The sequence below is a fragment of the Rhinolophus ferrumequinum genome, chromosome 7 (assembly GCF_004115265.2).
Source record: "Rhinolophus ferrumequinum isolate MPI-CBG mRhiFer1 chromosome 7, mRhiFer1_v1.p, whole genome shotgun sequence".
NCBI lineage: Eukaryota > Metazoa > Chordata > Mammalia > Chiroptera > Rhinolophidae > Rhinolophus > Rhinolophus ferrumequinum.
In genome coordinates this window covers 47889368-47913473 of record NC_046290.1, presented here as the reverse complement: position 1 = coordinate 47913473, position 24106 = coordinate 47889368, and the positions used below count along the sequence as shown (strand labels likewise).

Genomic DNA, 24106 nt, shown 5'->3' with positions numbered 1-24106 from the left:
TTGTTGAAAACAGACTGCCAAAGTAATGTGTCCACTCCCTTGCAATTCCCAACCCAGATTTCCAGAAAAGTGAGGCTCTAGCCCCAGTATTCCTTCTCACACTCCTTGATCCTGAGTCACTCTCATACTGTATGGTTTATGATTGGACACAAAACCTCCAGAGGTAAACAAACACAGCTCTTTTAGCAACTCCTTTACTGCTTTTCCTGAAAGAAAGTAGTACACTGTATTTTCTTTGCTAAAGCAAAAGGTGAAGATCCAGGCATAAATTCTTTATCTTCTTGTACATGCTTGTATATAAATTATAGATTTAATTGCATCTACTATTACTTTTAATTCCTCTATCTAGCATTAAAGTCCCATAATAGAGTAATTATTAGGTTGCTGATTATCAGGTTGCCGAGTCTTAATAATTTTTAAAGGATTCAGCTCATGTTATCCCTGTGTGTAGTGTTACATTTTTCTCTCCTAGAATGCTTTGTTATAAAAGGAAAAATGAATATATATTTAATTTTCAGGTATACATAACTTAAAGAAATTCAGATCCTTTCTCTCATTCTAGATATTAATATGGAAATCTAGGCTTCTTTTAGTATAATGTTATTTACAGCCTGCTCCCCATGTTTTCCCTGATGTTTTATTAAATAATGTTTATTGAACATTCACTCTGTGCCAGACACTGAGATAGGCACTGGTACCATAAGAACGATTAAGACGTAATTCTCTAGCAAAAGCTTGGAAGCAACTTAAACATCTGTCAATAGGGTACTGGTTAAATAAATTATAGGACATTCATGTAGTACATTCAATAGTAGACTGTTACTCAGCTGCTGAAAAGAATGAGAAAGTTCAGTTTATACTGATACAGAACAATCTCCAGGATCTATTGTTGGGAGGTGGGGATAGAGAGGGCAAGATACAGAGAAACATACATAGTATATGACCACTTGTTTAAGAAAAACTATATATACATATGTATGTATACTCATACATACATATATAGTACCTATTGGACTAGACTAACTCTAGAAAAGTTCAGAAGAAACTATAACCAGGGCTGACTTAGGAAAAAATAACTAGATGATTGGTGGACGGGAGTAGAGGAGGGAAACTTATTTTTTGTTGTATACTTTGTGAGACTTCTGTATTTTGAATCATATTCATTAGTTTTTCTATTAAAAAATAATAAATTGATTTTAAAAGAAAAACATAGTTTTCTTTTAAAAACCCTCAAAAAACTCAGAGTACAGGAAAAACAGATATGTAATAAATAAGTATAATATAGAGTATATTAGGCACTGTGATAAAATATGTATATGAAAGAAGGGAGAGGTGGTTATTCTCTAGGGCAGCAGTGGATGGGGGGACAGAAAAAGCTTCATAGAGGAGCTTACTTGGGGAGTAGTAACAGATTAAAGAGTGGCCAGTTTCTCCCTGACATTCTGAGGAGGAGCTGCAACAACACAGGTATAGGTAGAAGACGTAACTATCTCCTGGAACCTGTTAAACTGGTGTAACATTTACAGAACCCGATGCCAGTTCTTGATATATCTGCTAGCCCCATTTCTCCAGAAGCTGAACTACAAACATTTCCCTCCCTCGCTTTTTTTTTTTTTGTAAGAGAAGGGATATGTATATCAACAAATTATGATTCAGTAGCAATTACATTAAATTGTTTTATTGGGCAACATGTTAGAGGTAAACACAAACTCTGTATTGTTGAAAGAGATACTTGATGTTGCTTAGAGTTGTATGCTAGCACACATTTACAGTAATGTACCTTTTGTCTGGGTTCCCTCACACGAACAATCTTCCTCCAGGTGGCAGAGTTACTTCTTTCGAATGGAGCTGATCCATTATTTAGAAGTGACGAGGGAAAGTGTGCTTTGGATGAGGCCAAAGATGCATATATGAAGCGTCTTCTTGAGAGATACATTCCTAAACATCAAAAACATCTTACTTCAGGTAAGATTAAAACCGCCCTGTTGTATCTGTTCATCATGTCAGTAGAAAGAAACAGAAATTGAATTTAGAATTATAGAAATTAAATTTATTTTCCTCATAAGTTTTGAGAAAATCCACCCAGTAGTGTCCTTATTCCATTCCTTTGTTTAATAAAGCACATCGACTTGTTTGCAAATGCACATTATTGAAGGACTCTAAAAGAACAAAGAAAGGTAATAGCAAATGTACTTTTCTCCAGGTTGTACATTGCAGACAGTTAAGAAAACTTCAGTCCACTCCTCCCCCCAACCATAATCCTTTGGCTGAATAACATGATGTGATGTAAATTATATTTGACTGTATCTTTTTCAGTTAATATGGGCAATATTGTTTATTTCCATTCCTTAAGAATCTTTTCTTATAGCTATACTTCTGCCCTCTCATCCATTACACTGTTAAATTGAACTGTAAAAAAACTCGATCTGCAGTTGTCAATAAAAATATTATATAAGAATAATTTAAATACATGGCATATTCTTTATGTTCTCCTCAATGAATCTGTTAGATTTTTTTTGGTAAGAAAAATATTTTCCAGGAGCCACCCTAACAGGCATGGTTCCTAAGAGAATGTGGAAACAAGAAAGGGGCTTTTATTTCCTCTGAGTTTTAAGACTCTATATGCGCTAGTATCACCAATATAATTAATGCATCACTGCATTCCTTTGTTCAAAACCCTGCAGTAGCTCTCCATTTAATCTAGAAGAAATGCCAGTTTCCTTACAGTGGCCTACCAGCCCCTATATCAGCTGTCCACGCTGCCCGTGAGCCTCTTCTCCTACCATTCTATATCACTGTCACTTGACTTCAGTCACCCCGGTCTCCTTGCTGTTCCTCAGATACGTCTCCCCGACCTCCTTCAAGTCTTAGTTCAAATGTCATCTTCACAGTGAGACCTACACCACCCTAATTTAATATTGCAAACTGCCTCCTTCCTACCTTCACTGTATTAGTCATCTTTTACTATATTAAGAATTGCCCCAAAACTTAGCATCTTAAAACAGCAAACATTTGTCTCTCACAGTTTCTGAAGGTTGGAAATCTGGGTGCAGTTCAGTTGAATGGTTCTGTATCTGGGCCTTTCACATGTCACAGTCAAGCTATCAGTGAGGGTTGCAGTCATCACAAGGCTCACTAGGGCAGAAAAATCCACTTTTAAGCTCACTCACATGATTATTGTCAGACCTCAGTTCCCTACTGGTTGTCAGCCGGTGGCTTCAGTTACTTGCCACGTGAGCTTGTCCATAGGGTTGCTGACAACTTGGCAGATGGCTCAGAGCAAGTGGTCCAAGGGAGAGAGAATACACCCAAGACAAAAGCCACAGGCTTTTTATAACCTAATCTTGGAATTGATACACAGTCACTTCTGCCATATTCTATTTGTTGAAGTGAGTCACTAAGACTAACCCACACTCGGGAGCAGAATGAAGTTCCACCTCTTGAAAGGAAGAGCATCAAAAATTTTACAGACATATTTTTAGAACTACCACACTCTAATCCCTCTTACCCTACTCTATTTATCCTTTTCCCATAGCATTTGCCATGTTTCCCTGAAAATAAGACCGGGTCTTACATTAAGGTTTGCTCCAAAAGATGCATTAGGGCTTATGTTCAGGGGATGTCATCCTGAAAAATCATGCTAGGGCTTATTTTCCGGGAAACATGGTAACACCTTACACATAGGACAATTTGCTTGTTTTTTATTTTTGGTCCTCCCCCACCAGAATCTAGTCTCCATGAAGGAAATGCTTTGTCTAGTAATAAAGACTAAAGTGCTATGTACATAGTAGGCATTCAGTGAATATTTGTTGAATAAGTAGTATGTCAGTCCTTTAAAAACAAAACAAAACAAAACAAATTCTTTCTATTTGAGAGATGTATATGTACTTGATTCACTTTTATTAAACTATATTTTAATAAAAATTTTTCCAAGAGTTAGTTGTTTGAATGCCATTGACTAAAGACTAAGATCTGGTACAAAACACCCTACTTTTATAATAAAGAAATAGCTTCATTGATAAGTAAAGACACCAAGAGGCCATTAATAAATAGTTCTTTAGAGTAAAAGATTACTTTCTGGTAGCCCAGTATTACTAGAAAATAAAAGGGGCAGACTGAACCTTACATATTAGGCAAACATATTAGGAAATGACAATAACTCAATTAACTATGAAGTGATTTTTTGCCTTATAAAAGTAGCTTTCATACAGTTAAATATCTGGGTATATCTTTGGGGAATATAAAAATACTAAGTTCAGTGCCCATCTTTAGCATTATTTTTGGGGTCTATTTTGCTTTTCCCACACAAATGTTTTCAGGTCTTTCAGAATAGTATTTGGTTTCCAATAAATATGGAAATTATAGGACTGTTACATGTTCCAATTTTAATAGAAAATCTTTGCATAATTTCACTTATTCTCCTTGGTTTTCTCATAGCAAAGGACTTGTTTTAGAAGTCTAGAGTCTGACCACTGATGGCTGTTTTCTTTGATTTTCTCTTTTTGTTTACAGTTCAAAAGAATAGCAGTGACCCATTAGACACAGAGGATGCACACCAGCACAAGGTATATCTCTGTTTAGCAATAAACATTTTAATCGAATGCACCTGCTGGTTATTTTGTACATCCTCAGAGGGGAAAGAAAGACTGCTGAAGCACGCATCAGGAACAGTGAAGACACTGGAATAATTACACGAGAATCAGAGGGTTCTGGGCTGTTAATTTGAGAAGCAACTGAGTCAATGTAGCATATCTGGGAACACTAATATACTGGTAGACATCCTCTTTCTCCTCCTCTTCATGGAGCCATGAGGTTTATCAACCATGTCAAATTTCCTCTGGTCTTAACACAGTAAGAGTCAAAGGTGTCCATCCATCCCTTCACACTTTACATGGTGAACGATTACTCTTCATCTGTTGCTTGGATTGTAGTGAGTGAGAGGAAGCAGTGTCTCTGTTTTAATCTTAGCAGCCACAGTAATCTTTCCATACAGACCAATTTGGGAGCCTGTCTTCTTGTTTTTAAATCCCTTCTGCTGCTGCCCTACCGATAGTCTCTCACAGCCACCAAAGGAAAAAACTTTCTTAATTCTAGCTCTATCTATATAACAATTGGGAGAGCAGAGTATTTCTAAGGCATTCTTGTAAAGTAAGGAAACTTTTATCTGATTATTTCAAGAAGCTATAAAAATTAAGTAGATTAAAATGTTTTATTATATTTAGTAAGATTGATAGTGCTAAAATACTGGCAAAAAGAAGTTAAAATGTACAGCAGAAAAGAAAGATTTGTACACATATGGTACTGAGTCTGAGTCTCTTACATTTGCCTTTCTTCTGTTAGTCTACTTTTCTGAAATATCAGGTTGGATATATCAGCATGCCTGTGGTTAGATCAAATTATAAAACTGAATAAAATAATAGTTTGATTTATGAATAATCCAGAATGAATCGAGTGTAGCACTACAACTGAAAACTAAAGCCTAACTATATATTTTGTTTCTATAGAAACCAAAATTCAATTCTAAAAATTGTGTTGGGTTTGTTTATGATGAAAATTTCAACGGACAGAAGCCAGAACATGTAACGGTTGATAAAATAAGCAAAGAGGGTTTATTTATGAAGAAAGAAGATATATATGAACGTTACCAAAAAGATTCCACAAACACAAAATTTGGTAAATTCAAGCATAAGCGATCAATTCTTAACCAAATATATTCTACAGGACTCAGAAAGGACAATCTTCATAATGTCAAAAATCCAAGCACAAATGTGTCTAAATATAAAGGAAGAAGAAACATACCACATAAAAGGACTGAAGTGGATAATGCAATCCAAGAAAGCAATCCAAGAAAGACAAGAGCTGTCTCTTCTTCCAGAAGAATAAACAGATTAGTTACTCATCAGCAACATATTCTCCAAACCCTAGACGACCTCCCAGAAGAATCCCCTAAACCTTTTAGCCCAGGTCTGTCAAGCCTGAAAAATGGATTATGTAACAGTATTGAGGCTTGTTTAGTTCCCCAAAAGGCATATACACAGAGCCCGGGTTTATCAGATAATCAAGAAATAAAATTCTTGGAATTAGAACCCATTGACCACGCTAAAGCTGTTTCTTTCTCAGGACCTTCTTTACATACAGAAATCAAGTTACCGGTTGTTACTACAGATCAGCAGCCTCATACTCACCAAGAACTACAGAACATTAGCCCTTATAAATCTCATGAAAACAGTAACTCTAGTGAAAAAACAGAGAGCCTTAATAAGTGGGAAAATTTTAATGATGATGATCATAGTGATTGCTGTATCTCTGAGACGACAGTAACATCTAAAAAGGTGATAAGTTCTACAGGTTGCAAAAACCGCTGTAATTATAAAGAGAACATAACAATTAGAGAGGAAATGGATTTTCAACAATTTTCACCTCCTGAAGACCATTTTTCACAGGAGGATAAATCAAAATCAGGCAGCCTAAGCATTCTTCCACAACAGGAAGCTAATTTTTCTGATTCAGATAATACAGCAGTTTCTGAATCACATGTTGCAAATTATGAACAATGTGTGTATGGAACTTTGGATCACCCACATGACAATCCTGAGCATATTTCCCTGGCTTGTACAGGAACACTTTCGACACATGAAGTTTCCAAGTTTACTAGTCATGTGGAACAATCCAAAAGGCCTCAGGATTGTAGCCCCAGAGCACCAACTCCTTTAATGAATCAAACAGTTACACATATTGTGGGAAAGGTGAATAAGAAAGAAGGCACTAAAAGGAATTACGCTGACAAAGGCCAAAAACCAAGTTCTTCAAATAGGTCTTTATCCACAGTTATTCATTCTCAAGTAATAGAAACAACTGAAGTTGAAAAAAGGAGACAAGGCCTTCCAGAGAGTGAAATCATACATAATACAGGTTTTTATTCCACTGACAATATGAATAACGAATTGACCAACATCTCACAACTTAGTCAAAAAGAAGAGAAGGAAATTTCTCACCAACCAGGTGAGAAATACTAGTAGGTATCAGTAGTATTGTTTGATTTGTACACACTTCCTGTAGATTCACTTATTTTATAGAAATTTCCAAATGAATTTCTCTCAACCTATGGCCAAAGTGACCAGAACGAGGACATGTGGGCCATAATTTTGGGATTCTGTTAATTAGTTAAGTAATACTGTTTACTTTGAAAGTCAAACCATTATTATCAAAGATGATTGCTAAATTGATAATGACAAAAATTAATAGACACTATTTCTATCAATTTTTTATGTTTATGTTTAGTTTAGACTTTTCTTAGTATCAGAAACCTAACAGGAAATTGTTTTTACATTTTTGCAACAGGAAATTGTTAGCTCTTTTGATTTCAACAATTCCCTGTATTCCCATCAATTGTATCCAGCAAACTAATTTAAATTTGTTATATAAAAACATTTTTAAAGGCTTCCAGTTCCTTAAAAAAAAAAAAAAAACCACACAGAAAAAACCCAAACAGTCCAGCCAGGAGCAGAAAGTTGGAACAATTACATGACTAGACTCTTTTCTAGTCGTGTAACCAGTAAGGAGAACTACCACATTGATAACTGCAAATGTTTGCTTTTCAGATGAGGAATTAACTAATAATATTAACGGAGATGAAAACACTATAAGAAATTGTGAGGAGGAAAAAGGAAAAACAGATTCAGAAATCCATATACCTACTAACATCCAAGAACACAAAGTTCATAATTTCAGGAAAAGACAAAATTTCTTGAAAGCTGCCTGCAGCAAAGGTTCGTGTTCCTATACTTGTATAGGTAAAAGTGTACAGGACCAAGCCCAGCAATCCCCTCTCCTTCAGAGAATTTCTAAACTTTCATATTTACTGTTTATTTTTTTAGTCATTCACAAGTTCGTAAGATTACTTCATCTGTGTTTTTCAGATGGTTTTACTGTTAAGCACTACTTGAGAATCTATTAGTCTTCAGATACATTCTTGTCCTGTTTGTGCCCATGGTTTCTAATTTGTTAGGCTAGAGGAGATAAGATAAACAGCAGAGACAGCAAGAATATTGAGTCGGGGTAGGAGGGGTGAACTGTGTCAGATCTCTTAGATGCTTCCACTGAGCCTTTTTAACATAAAGGAAATTAAAGAAGCAGAGCCACTAGTTTCTTTGTGTCGTATGAATGAACTGTGCGTGTTTAGCAGTATGGACAAGCTAACTATCCTTTGATAGTTGTTGGGCCTAGTTCTATGGTTAGCAGTAGGCTGGACCATTTCGAGTTAAATATTAAGCACCGAAAAATTAATTTGTCTACTGTCTACTAAGAGATAGGAAAGAAACTGGATTAGGCATTCTCTGTGAACCTTCTCCCATTGTCCCCTTCTCATGTAAACTGAAGACCTTATATACATCTCCTGTAGTGAGTTGAATGGTAGCCCCCAAAAACATATGCCCATGTCTGAAGCCCTGGAATCTGTAATATTGTATAAAAGAATGACTACTGTGTTTCCCCGAAAATAAGATCTAGCCAGACCATGGGCTCTAATGCGTCTTTTGGAGCAAAAATTAATGTAAGACCCGGTCTTATGTTAGATAAGACATAAAGTCTTATTTTACTATAAGACTGGGTCTTATCTAACATAATATAAGATCTTTCTTCTTAAAAGAAGAAACAGAGAACAATACAGAGAGTGCTTAGATTTTAAAAATATAATAGAATTTTTAAAAATATAGATATCTATAGCAGTGTTGGAAGCTAAATCTTTCCAAGTTTTCTATAAAGAATAAAAATAGAGAAAACTAGAAAATAAGGAGAGAAAAGATAAATAAATTAGAAGATCACTCCAGGATATCCAGAGAGAACAGTGAAAATAAGAAAAGAAATCGTCAAAGAACTAATACAAGAAATAAAGGGCAGAAGTTTCCATACTGAAAGGACCCACTAAGTGTTCAGTACAATAAACAAGACATCTCATGTGAAATTTCAGAACAAAGATAAAAAGATCCTAAAAGCTTCTAGAGAGGAAGAAATGGTTCACATACAAAGGAATAGACAGCTGAGTATTTCTTAATAGCATTATATTTTCTTAATAAGTAAATAAATAATACTTTATTAAATATAAAGTATAATGCTATTAAATACTCAGCTTTAACTACAGTGGATTTTATAAAGAATTTTAGTGTGAGTCCCATTTGTTTTCTTTCCAGTTTCTGCCAGATTATATTTTCAAATTTCAGTTAAATGCTGTAGAAATTTACAACAGTAACATTGAGCAGTTTTTGAGTTTTTGCCCCAAAATGTATATTGCCTGCTTACCTGCTTTGCTACAAACACCAGGAACACGGTGAAATTTGTACCATCCACAGTAAAAATTACTGGGAGATATTTTTCAATTCAAACTTGCAATCTGCAAGCCTTCCATCTTAGACATTTTATCACTTCTATATATAATATGAAATGTATACATTACATATATGTAATATGTTTTTATTCTTCCAATATAGAATTTCTGAGTGCAAATTTCTAAAGAGCAATATATTTTTGGACGTCAATAGATGATAGACGTGAGGCTTTCAGTCTTCCCTGTGATCCATATAAACGAAGGATCCATCTCTTAGAGAGTAATCCTGTAATCTTTGTATGTCTTGCCCTGAAATTATATGCCTGGTTGCTAGCATTTAGGAAATAGGGCAGAGTAAGAGTCCCATGGTTTAATGCTATGTTTCCTCAAACCTTATCTTGCATCAGACTCACCTGGAAGACCCATTAAAATACAGATTGCTGGGCTTTACCATCAGGTATTCTGATTCAGTAGGTGTATTAGTTATCTTATTAGTGCATAACAAATTATCACAAGCTTAGTAGTTTCAAACAACACAACTTGATTCTTCTGGTTTCTGTAGGTCAGGAATTAGTCATGGATTAGCCAGGTCCTCTGCTCAGGATCTTTCAGAGGCTACAATCAAGGTGTTGGCCAGGACTGGGGTCTCATCTGAAGGCTCAGCCAGGGAAGGACCCACTTTCCCCATTTTCAAGCTCATGTGATTGTTGGCAGAATTCAGTTTCTTGAGGGTTTGTGGCCATCCTGTGGTTATCCTTAGTTTCTTGCTGCCTGGGCTCTTTCAAGGTAGCCATGTGTTTCATCAAAACATGCAAGCTGAAGGCAATAGAAATAGAGCAAGTCTACTAGCAAGACATAAAAATGTTATGACTTTTTGTAATCTAATCAAGGAAATGAAATACCCTCACTGCTGAGGTATTCTGTTGGTGATAAGCAAATTTCTCAAGAGGGAGGGTATTATACAAGACTAAATACCAGGAGGTAAGGATCAGCAGGAGCCATCTTAAAGTCTGCTGTCCAGAGTAGGCTTAGGGTGGGCTGAAGAATTTGCATTTCTAACAAGTTTCCCAGCTGATACTGATACTGCTGATCTGGGACTCACTTTGAGAACTACTAGTTTAATATTATCTTTCTGTTTCATCAGCATAATCCTCTACTTTGCCTTGTGTCTCAGTCTGAAGTTTCTCTAATGCAGTTTCTACAGAAAATAAATCTCGAGATTCCTGGCTTGGGGATGGGGATCTGGGGTAAGAGGAATGGTTACCAGGCAATTTGGGGTTGGGAAAGGCAACTTGGAGGCTCAACTTTTCTATATATTTATTTTTAGTCAATCTCCTTATTTCCAGCTCTACTTCACACACACTGCCTTTCATGGTGCCTTGTGCCCCCAAGTGCTGTGCCTGGGTTCATATGGGCTCCCTTCCTCTGCAAAATCATTTTGCAGGCACTCGGACTGGAGCATTCCCCACTCTGCCAAGTCAGTTAACTCTTCTCCATCAGTGACTTTCCGGTTCTCCAAAATGTGTTGATGTCTTTGTCCTCTGTTGTTTCCTCTTCCATTTTCTTCATGTGATATTGTGGGGACAGAGCCCCAGAAAGCAGTTTCCAGGCTCTTGGCCTCACATAGAAAGGTGCTGGCTCACGTAGTAAATGGCCATCAACTGTGCTGGATGGCCATCAGCTGTGGCTAGTTGGCCATCAGCTGTAACCAGTGAGCCATTGGCCACTAATATAACTGCTGTGGCTACGCTAGCAGAAAAATGGGGGATAGCAAGAAGATGGTGGCTGGCAAGCGCGGATTGCAGTTAGGATGGTGGGTTGCAGACAGTGTGGCTCCTGCTTCCTGTGTCTTCAACCCAGCCGCCAGCGAGAATATAGTGGTATGATTCCCCCACCTATGGCTCCGTGGGTGTTCCTTTTTGGCCTCACCATGTCCTGCGTTCTTATGGGGAGCGGGAGCAGAGACCCCGCAGGCTGCCCCACACGACAGATATATTTTTTAAAATCTTTTACTATTTTAGCATGGTTTGGGGAGGAAATTGGGGGGGAAAATGTGATTAGTTCACTGTTTTTAGCTGCAACTTGAGCCAAACTTATATTGCAAGGAAAAGGTAAAAAATAAAATCTTTAGATAATGTGCTTCATTTTTTATTAAAGAAAAATAAACAGTAGGCCATAGTTTCATTCTTGGCATATTATGTGATCAGAAACATACCCATTGAGATAGAGAACAGCTGTAGAAACAGGATTTTTTCTAAAATCACAATTTTTTTTTTTTAAGAAAAAATTTATCCATTGCTAAAGGAATACTTTAGAGTGAAAAGGGTGTAGAACTGATGCAAGTTTATTTATCGTACTCAAGCATGTGATAGAGCGACTGAACTTTTAGAATGAACTCAAAGTAATGTGTTTGGATGCCCTATAATTTCTTCACAAGTTATATTTTAAAATGGTAACAGTGATGATAATATTAGTTAATGTATGTTTCTGTGTAGTGCATCCCACTTAGGATATTTTGAGAAAGTTGGCATGTATTTTTCTAATCTCCTTTATAATAATCAACATTTGGCAAAAAAGAAGCCTCAGTTTTGCTTGGCAAACTTACAGAAATGAAAACATCTGGGATCAATAAGAGGAATGCCAGAGGGAAAAGCCGGCTTCATTTGGCTGCCAGAAGAGGAAATTTGTTTCTGGTGAAAACTCTAATAGAATCTGGAGCAGATGTGAATCTAAAAGATAATGCAGGTTTGGATTTTTTAAATTTTAATTGTCTTTATAGTTTGAACTCACATTTTACACACACCCCATTTTGAACCTGGCTGCTAAATAACTAACTTTGAACAATCTTTTTTTTTAAAATAATATATTAGTTGAATAGTCAGATTTATATTGGTTCCTGCCAATTGCTAAAATAACCTTCTTCTAAACAGTTTTTAACATGCATTTGGGAGCATTCAGTGGGAGTCTACAGAATGGAGAATAAAGAAAGCTTTATTTAGGCCTTTTCCTTGGAGGCCTTAATACCATTCCCTAACTTTGGAGAGAAGGCAAAATTTTCCCCATTTCCTGTCTGTTCTTCCCTTTCCTCCTCTTTTTCTACTGTTTCTTTCCTCTCCTCTCCCTTGTTTTTATTTTAACCCTCCAATTTTAAATTGATCTAACATTTTGCTCAGCACAAAAGAATCTTGTATGAGGAATTCCAGAGGGAAAAGCTCAAAGATTAATTGGATCAAATGTCATTTTAAAGAGAAATGTGACAGTGCAAAGATACAAGTAAGAAAGTCAGACATGATCTTACTCTATTTTAATATCTGAGTTGAAACAAATTGACATTATTAGTATTTACTCTGGTCCCATTATATTTTATGTTCTGTGAATCTTCTGTTTTGGCACTTGTGTCAACAAATATTTTTGATGAGATCAATTTGTTTTAAAAAATGAAACTTACACATTTTAAGGCCATAGTTTTCAATATTATTTTTTGTCCAATACTTAGTATATGTTTGAAACAATATAGATATTCAGTCCATTAGTGCAAATAAACTTAATAAACATATTACATGAATATTGATTTGTAAGCAGCAGCTTACTTTGCTTTTTCTTTTTTCCTTTTCTTAGGTTGGACACCACTACATGAGGCATCTAGTGAGGGATCTGATGATATAATTGTAGAGTTGTTAAAAGCTGGTGCGAAAGTTAATTGTGAAAATCTAGATGGAATTCTACCCTTACATGATGCCGTTGCAAACAATCATTTAAAGGTACAGTGCACATCAAATTTGGTTCTTATTACTTTTTCTTAGAAAAATAAGTGAAGAAAATGAAGATTTTTTTTCTTTCAAAATAGCTTTGTTTTAAAACATCAGCATTGGCAAGAATTTATAAGTATAATTTTTTTGACGTATTTTTTATTAGTTTCAGATGCACAAAACAATGTAGTAGTTAGACATTTATCATTTATATTCCTCACACAGTGACAAGCCCCTCCCCCAATCTACTATCCCTCTGACATCGCACACAACCACATTTCCACTGTCTCTATTCCCAATGCTGCACTCCACCTCCCGCAACAATATATATATATACACATATATAAAATTATAGTTGACATAAATGGAGATATTTTAAATTGAGAACTAAAGTGCGATTCCTTAAAAGATTTTTAAAAACTTATTAAAATTACAAATGAAGATAAGATATTGTATATAGATTGGAAAATCAGTGTGTTTCTTAATGAATCATTTTTCCATTGTCTCTTCATCACATAATTCATGTAAGTCAGAATAAAATTAAAGGGTTTAAGAGTAAACACAGGCTATAAGTCTAGTACATTCCATTTAATTGTCTTAAATGATTTGCTGTTGTGTATAAAAGAGTCTAATTAGAGTGATGATACATGTGACAGAATGCAAGACTTTTTTAACTCGGAATTTCTCAGTGGGTTTGAGGTTTAAAAGAAATAGATAAAAACACAAGTTGGTTGTTTCCTGGGGGTTGATTGTGTATTTTTCTCCTTTGTTTTTCTTAATCAGGCAGTGTGGTAAACATATCATAAGAGAAAATTACCAGGGTCACTGTTTTAGTAATATTGAATTTCAAATCTAGTCTTTAAAATTCTTCAGATTTTTAAACTTGCTTTTTGTTTGACAAGCCTTAGGAGAAAACTTTTATTGTTATCAGTGGGCAATATAGATTTCAGAAACAATTATTGGCTTTAAAAAAAAAAACAGTTAAGGAACCCACCACCAACAACAATATAAAACCAGGGTTCATATAAAAAAATTCCTTGGATCTCTCACTAACACCTATTTATCTGTTTCTACATATTTTTAAGAGTCTGGTGATTTTTATTTAATTTTGTGAAAGTATATACCCACTGTTTTCAGCCTAAATGTTGTCATGTGAAGGAATAGTATTATTGAATTTATTATTTGCAATGTTTCTGTGCAGGGAAACCCATTACAAACTCAATGTCCAAGATTTATATTGGGGGCTGGGCATGTAGGCACCCTCTCTCTCTACCACGTTTCCCCGAAAATAAGAGCTAGCTGGACCATCAGCTCTAATGTGTCTTTTGGACCAAAAATTAATATAAGACCCGGTATTATTTTAATGTACTATAAGACCGGGTCTATAATATAGTATAGTATAATATAATATAATATAATATAATATAATATAATATAATATAATATAATATATAATATAATAAATAATGTAATGTAATATAATACCCGGTCTTATTTTTACTTTTATTTACTTATTTATTACTTATTTTTAATATAAGACTTAGTCTTATATTAACTTTTGCTCCAAAAGACGCATTAGAGCTGATGGTCCAGCTAGGTCTTATTTTCGGGGAAACATGGTAGTACATAACCAAATTCCAGACTCCCAGAAGCATAAACCACCTTGCTTGTGTAGACAGTTTAAGCACAATGAATCACTCTTAGCAGTTAAGGAAAGCTTTATATCAACATAGGATACTGTGTACCAGCCAAATGCACAGATTCCAGCTAAAGGCTAACCTTGCAAATAGCCTTTCTGGATAGCAGCAGCCTCAGGCCTGCTATGTTAACTCTTTTCTAAACAGTATTGTATTTAGGTTCTAATCGAAACATATACTAATTTCTAGAACAGCAAAAGACAGAATAAAGCCTGGCCTAATTTTTCTGAGAAAGTTGTATGGCAGCACATAGGACATCTTTTATCTCATGGTTGATTTTTTTGCACTATGACCTCAAGGAAGGTCTTTTCTCAGAAATTTTGAGGGGCATTACAAGTTTTCCCTAGGTCCTCTATTAATTCTGTCCTAATCAAATCCTGTGGTGGTTTGTGTGTGTGTGTGTGTGTGTGTGTGTGTGTGTGTTTTAAGGTTAACAGTTTTCCCTGTCAGTTTCTCATTTGTCAGTGGCTACACAGGTGCTTTAAGCATTTCTCCAACATTATTTTAATGTATGACTTCAAGAAATCCTACATCTGTGTGTTATGACTTTGTAATCAATTTAGTGGTATGTTTCCATTTTATTGTTGGCTGTTTACATCATCAGTGACTAGTGGTAAACTGTCCAACGATCAAGAGAAAGATTTTGATTTAATGGATGAAAAAAGATGTCATGTTAATGAGCAGGGAGGATGTTTGATTAGGTCAAAATTTTTAAGTTCTTCTTGAGTAAGAATTTTCCTTATTTTGAAGACTCGAGCTTCCCTCATAGCAATTTGGTAACTTCAAGGGATGGAGAAAATGATTACTCAGATAAAGAGGGTCTTCTGTGAAAATAAATGCCAAGAGCTGAAAATTAACCACAGGAAATAGCAGAAGGGGAGCTTGGTGTAAGTGGATAAAATGCTACGTTCGACACTGAAAAACTTGAATTCTAGGCCTACTTCTGCTGCTTGAGAAAGAGTATCTTTACCCCTGAAATAAGGAATTTGATAGAGAGCTGTGCTGTCCTATACTGTTGCTACTAGCCACATGTGACTAGTTAAAGTACTTAAAATTAATTAAATCAAAAAATTCAACTCTTCAGTTGCATTAGCCATATTTCAGGTACTCAAGTAGCTACATGTGGCAAGTAGCTACCAAACTGTACTTTGCAGACTAGAACATTTCTATCATCACAGAAAATTCTGTTAGATAGTGCTCTGGTTTAAAGTAGGGATTTTTAATATTTCCTATAAGGGCTAGATTAAACAGTTTAGGTTTTTGGGGCCACATAGTCTCTGTTGCAGCTAATGAACTGCTGTTGTAGTGTAAAAGCAGTCACAGACAATATGTGACTTATTGGAGCAATGAGCTGCTCCAATAAAACTTTATTTACAGAATCAGGCAGCAGACTGGATTTGGCCTGTGGGCTCTTGTTTGCTATTGTGTGATCTAGAGGACCACCTATGTTCTTTCACCTAAGAGGTGATAAAGACAAAGTTTGCTTTTGGAGTAGCCTTCCATATTTCTGTTGCCTTTATTCTAAGGAGAAATATTCTATTTGAAAAGAAGAAGATTGTATTTTTAATGATATTTTAGTGCCATTGATACTGATACATTGATAACATCTTTCCTTGGAGTTTCATTAACTTTTTCTCTGTGTGACAGTTCTATCATTGGTTCATTTTATTTCTGACTCACTTTGTCCCTTTGTCCCTATTTCTTTATCTTGAGGTAGGATATTGATATATAAACTAGAAAGTTAAAAAGAGAGCAAGAGAGGTAAATATATGGAATTGTAGACCTAATCAATATCAATTCTATTACACCATATAAATTTAATTCTTAGGTAATTTGTCTTACTCTTATATGACTACATGCAAAATTATTCAACACTGTGTTTTCTTTTTCAGCTTTTAATTTCTTTGTAAATCTTAATTTCTGTTTTATTTTCTGAGGTGGTCACATATTCTACCTTGTAAAATGTAGAGAACAAAAAGATAAGGAAAAGGAGAGTGAGAGAAAAAGGTAAAAGATAAAGATAAAAAGTGGATAGGGATGGACATTCACTTTTGGACAAGGTGGAATAGCAGGGACAAGATACACTTTCCACCGTAACCACTAGAAAAATGAACAACATACGTAAAATTAGTTTTGAGACATTGGGCAACATGCATCATAGCACAGTGATCCTGAGAAAAAGGAAACAAATGAAGTGAATCCTATGATTGCCCCACCTTATGGACTAGAGGAAGTTTTCAGGCAGAAGCATAAGGAAGGAGAAAATATAGTCTCAGTGAGTTAAGGAGATAGAATTTGGAGTTTAAAAGGCTCCAAAAGCTAAAGTTTATGGGGAAAAATACCAAAGAGAAAGGATCTGCACAGAGAGAACTCTCCTGAGATTTGAAGGGGAATCCCATTGATTCTTTGGCTGATCTACAAATGTGTGTAAGAAAACTACATAAATTAGGCAAAGAGCTGGCAGGGAGGATTGGCAGAATCATTGCTGTTGCTTAGAGAGGAATGAGAGTAGGTCATGTTTCCACCAGCCAGAGTGGAAGGACCTCTTAAAACATGGTAGCATCAAATAGAGGGTATTTCTTACATAATTGGGTCAAATTAGCCCTACACTAAAGATTTCTTTGGACCCACCTTAAAACTTAAACAAAAGTGTCAAAAAGATCATACTGATTCCAAGTAATCTAATTGTGTCTCAAGGTATAAATCAAAGATAAAGCAATAGAAATTATCCAAAATGAAACACAGGGAGAAGAATGACTGAAAAAATAAATAGAACATCAATGTTGTATAATGCATATACAAGCTTAACCCCCAAATGTGGGATGTAGTCAGAAAAATATTTGGATAATAGAGACCCAAATTGTCCAGATTTAGTGAAAACAGTATGCTCACAGAACCAAAATCTCAGCAGCCCTCTATTAAAGGAACATGAAGAAAACTGCCCCAATGCACATCATAGTCAAATTGCTGAAAACCAATGAAAAAGGGAAAAATCTTTGAAACAGTCAGAATTTTTTAAAAGATACATATGTATCCAGGAACAAATATAAGAATGACAGCCAGTTTCTCACCAGAAACTTTGCAATCCACTGGAAAAAGCAGCAACAACTTTAAAAAAATACTGCAGAAAAAAAAAAGAAAAGAAAACTTGTCAACCTAGAATTTTATACCCAGCAAAGTCTTTCAAATGGTGATGTTGGTGAGGATGTGGAACAATTGGAACTCTCTTATAATGCTTATGGGAATGTAAAATAGTGCTGCTGCTGTGGAAAGCAGTTTGGCAGTTCTTTCAAAAAGTCATACATAGGGGTCAGCTTGGTGGCTCAGGCAGTTGGAGCTCCGTGCTCCTAATGCCGAAGGCTGCCGGTTCGATTCCCACATGGGCCAGTAGGCTCTCAACCACAAGGTTGCCGGTTCGATTCCTTGACTCCTGCAAGGGATGGTGGGCTGCACCCCCTGCAACTAAGATTGAACACAGCACCTTGAGCTGAGCTGCTGCTGAGCTGCTGCTGAGCTCCTGGATGGCTCGGTTGGAGCGCGTCCTCTCAACCACAAGGTTGCTGGTTCGACTCTCGCAAGAGATGGTGGGCTGCGCCCCCTGCAACTAACAACAGCAATTGAACTTGGATCTGAGCTGCACCCTCCACAACTAACATTGAAAGGACAACAACTTGACTTGGAAGAAGGCCTGGAAGTACACACTGTTCTCCAATAAAATCCTGTTCTCCTTCCCCAATAAAATCATTAAAAAAAAAAAAAAGAGTTATACGTAGTTATCATATGACCTAGCAATTCCACTCCTAGGTATAGGACATCTGACAATTACATTTGCAAATTTGTTGCAAGGATGTTGCTAACCTTTTGTGATATCAGAGGGATTGTTCACTATGAATTTGTACCATCTGGACAAACAGTTAACCAAGTTTCCTATTTGGAAGTGCTGTAAAGGCTGCATGAATAAGATGACCTGAACTTTTCACCAATTCATGGCTCTTGCATCATGGCAATGCACCAGCTCACATGGCACTGTCTGTGAGGGAGTTTTTAGCCAGTAAACAAATAAGTGTATTGGAACACCCTCCCTACTCACCTGATCTGGCCCCTAATGACTTCTTTCTTTACCCAAAGATAAAGGAAATATTGAAAGGAAGACATTTTGGTGACATTCAGGACATCAAGAGTAATACGACGACAGCTCTGATGGCCATTCCAGAAAGAGTTCCAAAATTGCTTTGAAGTGTAGACTAGGCACTGGTGTCAGTGCATAGCTTCCCAAGGGGAGTACTTCGAAGGTGACCGTAGTGATATTCAGCCATTGCTGAATGGTATGTAGCACTTTTTCTAGGATGAATTCTCAAACTTAATTGTCAAACCTCAATACATAAAAAGCTGATAGAATTAAAAGGAGAAATATACCAACCCACAATCATAGTTGTAGACTGCAATTCTTCTCTTAATAAATTATTTTAAAATACATACCCAGATATAGAAAGCCATAAACATTATCAACCAAGTTGATCTATTTGACATTTATTGAGGACTCCAACAACAGTGGCAGAATACACATTCTTTGCAAGTACTCAAAGAACATTCATTAATATGGCCCATATGCTGGGCCATAAAGCAAGTTTCAATAATTTCAAGAGATCTGAAATCATGCCAAGTATGTTCTCTAACCAAAATGGAATGAAATTAATTAGTGAAAAATGTCTGGAATATCTCCAAATATTTAGAAGTTAAACTGCATACTTCTAAATAACCCATGGGTCACAGAAAAATATCACAAGAGAATTAGAAAATATTTTGAACTGAATTAAAATAGCAATATATCAAAATTTGGGGATGCTGATAAAGCAAAACTTAGATGGAAATTTTAAACCTTAAATGCTATGTGAGGAAAAAAAGGTGCAAGAGAATGATGTTAGCAAGATGGCAGAATAGGAGTTCTCCCAACATTTTCCCTCCACCCGCCACAGAACATTTGATTTTGGCAGTCATCTAGGGATAAGAGTACCTTTGTGGGAGTCCAGGAATCCTGTGGAGGAGTTCCAGCACTCTGTTGGAGAAAAGAAAAAAAAAAAATCTAATAGCCACACTGGAGAGAGGAGGAGGAGCAGTTTCACTTTGCCCATGTCATCCCTTCCCCCAAAGCAGCATGGCCCAGTGTCAGGAGAAACCCCCCTTCCCCCTCAGTGGTCTGTGATTTCTCCTGTGGGGGAAAGTGAGAGTGTGAGTGTCTGACTTCCCCAGCTGAACAGGATGCTGCCCAAGAGGCCCACTTCTTTCTCACCTCACTCAGATTACTGAGGTGATCTGTAAGATTAAAGGGCTGGGAGAGGCTGGAAATACAGCAGTAAAGGCTTAGAATTCATCAGAGAGGTGCTACTAACTATTGCATTGTTCTTTCTGTAACTGATTTGCAGACTCGATCATGAAACCCACCTACAAGATACTGGAGATGCCTCCCCTTCGGATCTCCCTAACTGACTCACTGACATCCCCAATGCTCTGCATACCTCACCCATGTCCCACTCCCATGACCCCCGCCCCCCAGTATGCATGCCTGTGGACAGCAAGGGTGAGCCTTTGCCCACAGCTAGTAAGCAAGCACGGAAAGCCAGTACAACTCTGCAGGATTTCTAGGAACCACCTTAGAAAAATAAACAAGAGGCTATCAACACCTGGCCTGTTTTCAGGGGATCAAGATTGTTCTTAAGAATCCCCACCCCACCACCACTACCCCCACCTCCGCCAAGAAGGAATAAGAAGTATGGATCAAGTGCATCTATAGAAAAGATCTGAGAAAGCCTCAGAATCCCTAGCCTAGATGGACTGACATCTAGGTGAAGATACCTCTCTCCCAAAGCTGGTTAGTACAGACTAGAGAAGTGAGTACTTCTTCAAATGTGAAGATAGCAACGCAAGACCACAAGGAAAATGAAAAATCAAGGAAACGTGACTCCCAAGGAACACAATAATTTCCCAGTAACCAACCCCAAAGAAATGGAGATTTATGAATTGCCTTACAGAGAATTTAATATAATTGTTTTAAGGAAGCTCAGTAATCTACAAGAGAACACAGGCAACTCAATAAAATCAGGGAAATAATACTTGAACAAAATGAGAGGTTCAACAGATAGATAGAAATCATAAAAAAGAATCATTTTGTCTACATAAAGATTTGTATTCAAATGTTCATACAGCTTTAGTCATAATAGCTGAAAACTATAAAAACTCAAATATCTATTAACTGATAAATGAATAAATTGTTAAAAGTAACGAACTCTTTTTTTCTTAGAATCATTTTCATTACAAGTGTCCTTTGACACTTCTTCACATGCATTGCAGAATGTGTATAACTTCCATTCACAGAAACAACACTGTTTTCAAACTAAGTAAGTAGCAAGTAGCCAGAACAAACTATTGATACACACAATTATATGGATGAATCTCAAACTCATCATGCTAATTAAAAGAAGCCAGACACAAAAGATTAACTACTAAATGATTCCGTTCATATGAAATTTCTGTAAAAGGCAAAAACTCTAGTGATTGAAGCAGATTACTGATTGCCAAGGGCCAAAGCGTAGTGGGAAAGGATTGACTGCAGAGGCATACTAGATTTTTTTGTGATGATGGAATGTTTCTAATTCAGATCGTAGTAATAACGTTAGTGTAAAAAAAAAAAAAAAAAAAAAAAAACCAGGCAAGGGGCTTACTTCTTGGTCACCTAACTTTTGCCAAGCTCTTTGTTTGCTCAGGTCCACTTATCATATTACCTGGGACTGTCTCCCAACTTTATGTAGCCTTTCGTTTAGTGCCTTTCAGCTCTGTTGTTCTCTTAGACTTTTTCCTATTAATGTATTACTGAAAAGCAGCTCTTCAAGGGTTTATTTTCTCGGAGGCTAGTTCTCTGTGTCTTTCAAACTAATATATTAAATTAACGCATGTTAATATATTAAAGTCCAAGGTCTAAAGAAAGGCCTAGTCTTAACACACAGACCAAATGTCATTATTAATATAGCTTAAGTTTTTAAGAGTCTAGAAAAGCTTTCTTTTCAAAAAATAGCTTTCTCTCTCCCCCATATAGTGTTGAAAAGATGGTCTATGGAATCTGTATTTTTTTTTTTAAAGATTTTATTTGGGGAAGGGGAACAGGACTTTATTGGGGAACAGTGTGTACTTTCAGGCCTTTTTTCCAAGTCAAGTTGTTGTCCTTTCAGTCTTAGTTGTGGAGGGGGCAGCTGAGCTCCAGGTCCAGTTGTCGTTTCTAGTTGCAGGGGGCACAGCCCACCATCCCTTATGGGAGTCGAGAAATTGAACTGGCAACCTTGTGGTTGAGAGCCCACTGGCCCATGTGGGAATCGAACCAGCAGCCTTCGGAGTTAGGAGCACGGAGCTGCAACTGCCTGAGCCACCGGGCCGGCCCAGGAATCTGTATTTTTAATAATTCCACATGTGACTTTAATTATCACTCAGGCGTGAAAACTACTGGATTGAGACACTGCTCACTTCATCTTTTAAAAACAAAACACACAAAATACCTTTACTTGAACTTCATTAAGGTGTATCAAAAACCTTTGCAGGAGACTCTTTCCATATGCCACTATCTACTACCGTCTGTTATTACCTCAGTTGGTTTCTTCACCTCTCTAAAGCAAAAAAGGGGATTAAGGGACTAGATTCATTAAGAGCCCACTCTGTGCTGGGAACTTTACAAGGGCTTACATTTAATCCTCATAAGTGATAAAAATAAGATTCAGATGGTAAGTAACTTGCCCAACGATAGAGCTAGGAAGTAGCAGGAGTGAGTTCTGTATGCTTGACTTGAAAACAAACGTTTTCCTTTATGCTGTGCTGTCTGTAGGCTGATGGAACAAATGAGGGGCTATCCTTGTCATTTCTTCTGGCCCCTTTGCTCCTAAATGTCTCTGCTTCTCCATTCCTGGACAGAAGCAGAAGGAGAAAATCTACTAGCGCGTCTCTATTTTAACAAAATCCTGACCATCTTTTCCTACTACTCAGAAGGTGATGTTTCAGCGGTTTGAGGCACTTGCTTGCCTCATGCAAATGGAATCACTGGCTGCTTTTTACTCATAGTTTATACCATAAACTAATGGCCATTTTTAACTTTGATCAATTACAAGTTGCCAAAACACAACTTTGAGTTTTTTAGAGAAACCTTATTGATACTAGAAACTTATTTTGCCCCTAAAATGTCACAGTCTCTTTGACCTCAGTTTCCTCTTCTGTAAAATGACTGAGTTAGAGTAGATTGTTTCTAAGTTTCTTTTTATCTTTAACGTTTGTGAATATAAATCAGTTATTTAGGACATAATGTAATAATGTATTTATTATTAGAATGGACGTTATTAGAACGGACATTAGGTTCCCAGGCTAGCTTATAAAACCTCTTTGAACAAGTACCTGAAATATAGTCCAAATAGAACTTCATTCAACTATGTTTAATGGCAGTTTATAATATAGTACAGACCTGAGATGATTCTTGCTCCCTTCTGCACGCCATTCTCCAGCAGTAGGGGCGGGGGACAAAGAGCTCTGTTAAAGAGATAGAAGCCTCTTACTGCAATGAATGGTACTTTCCTGTCATCGTGTTTAGTTCTCCGATGGGAATAGATTAAGCCAAATCAGTGGATCCATTTAGAGTTGTCATATCAAATTTAACAAAAATTTCCTTGGCCAGAGTCTGAAACCTTTTTTTGATAATTGTTGGTGGTTGGTAGTGGTGTCTTATAATGAAAGCAGAAATTATTGATCTGTCTATAGAGATAACTTTGGAAAAATACTTTCTAGGCAGCTGAGATTCTACTACAACATGGAGCAAACCCTAATCAAAAAAATCGAAAACAGAAGACTGCTTTAGATGAAGCAGATGATGAAAAAATGAAAGCGCTGCTGAAATCTTACGGTGCTATTGAGAGTGGTAATAGAGATGACAGTAACACTGTGCTCGCTGGTATGTATGTCGGTATCGCTCGCTGTTTTATACAGGTGTATACCTTCACTTAGAAAAAGAAAATCTTCATGTTTGTTATGTAAATTGTTTTATAACTAGGGATAGATGTTTTGTATGTTTATGAAACTCTTGAAAAGCATTACTTATTTTTAGAAAATAAATAATTTCCAAACTTGGTTTAATTTATCAATCATATGATACTATTGGATTGGAGTTACATGTTGAAATGAAACCCACGTCGTTCATTAAATAAACATTAATTTCTCTAATATTAGATCTGAGATAGAGATGTAACCGAAATGACACATTGGTTTACTTGGAGTGGCGATGTAAAATGATGACATTATACTACTCAGGTCTT

At 36.4% G+C, this 24106-nt stretch overlaps 1 protein-coding gene across 1 annotated transcript in view; it reads left to right on the top strand.

Moving 5' to 3' along the window:
• Positions 1-24106, top strand: part of ANKRD31 (ankyrin repeat domain 31) — a 130193-nt gene that overhangs the window by 69064 nt on the left and 37023 nt on the right. The window contains exons 12-18 of the mRNA XM_033110016.1: positions 1821-1965; positions 4513-4565; positions 5505-7002; positions 7602-7769; positions 11930-12067; positions 12941-13083; positions 23583-23745. Coding sequence (XP_032965907.1) covers positions 1821-1965; positions 4513-4565; positions 5505-7002; positions 7602-7769; positions 11930-12067; positions 12941-13083; positions 23583-23745 — 2308 coding nt within the window. The remainder of the gene's footprint in view (positions 1-1820; positions 1966-4512; positions 4566-5504; positions 7003-7601; positions 7770-11929; positions 12068-12940; positions 13084-23582; positions 23746-24106) is intronic.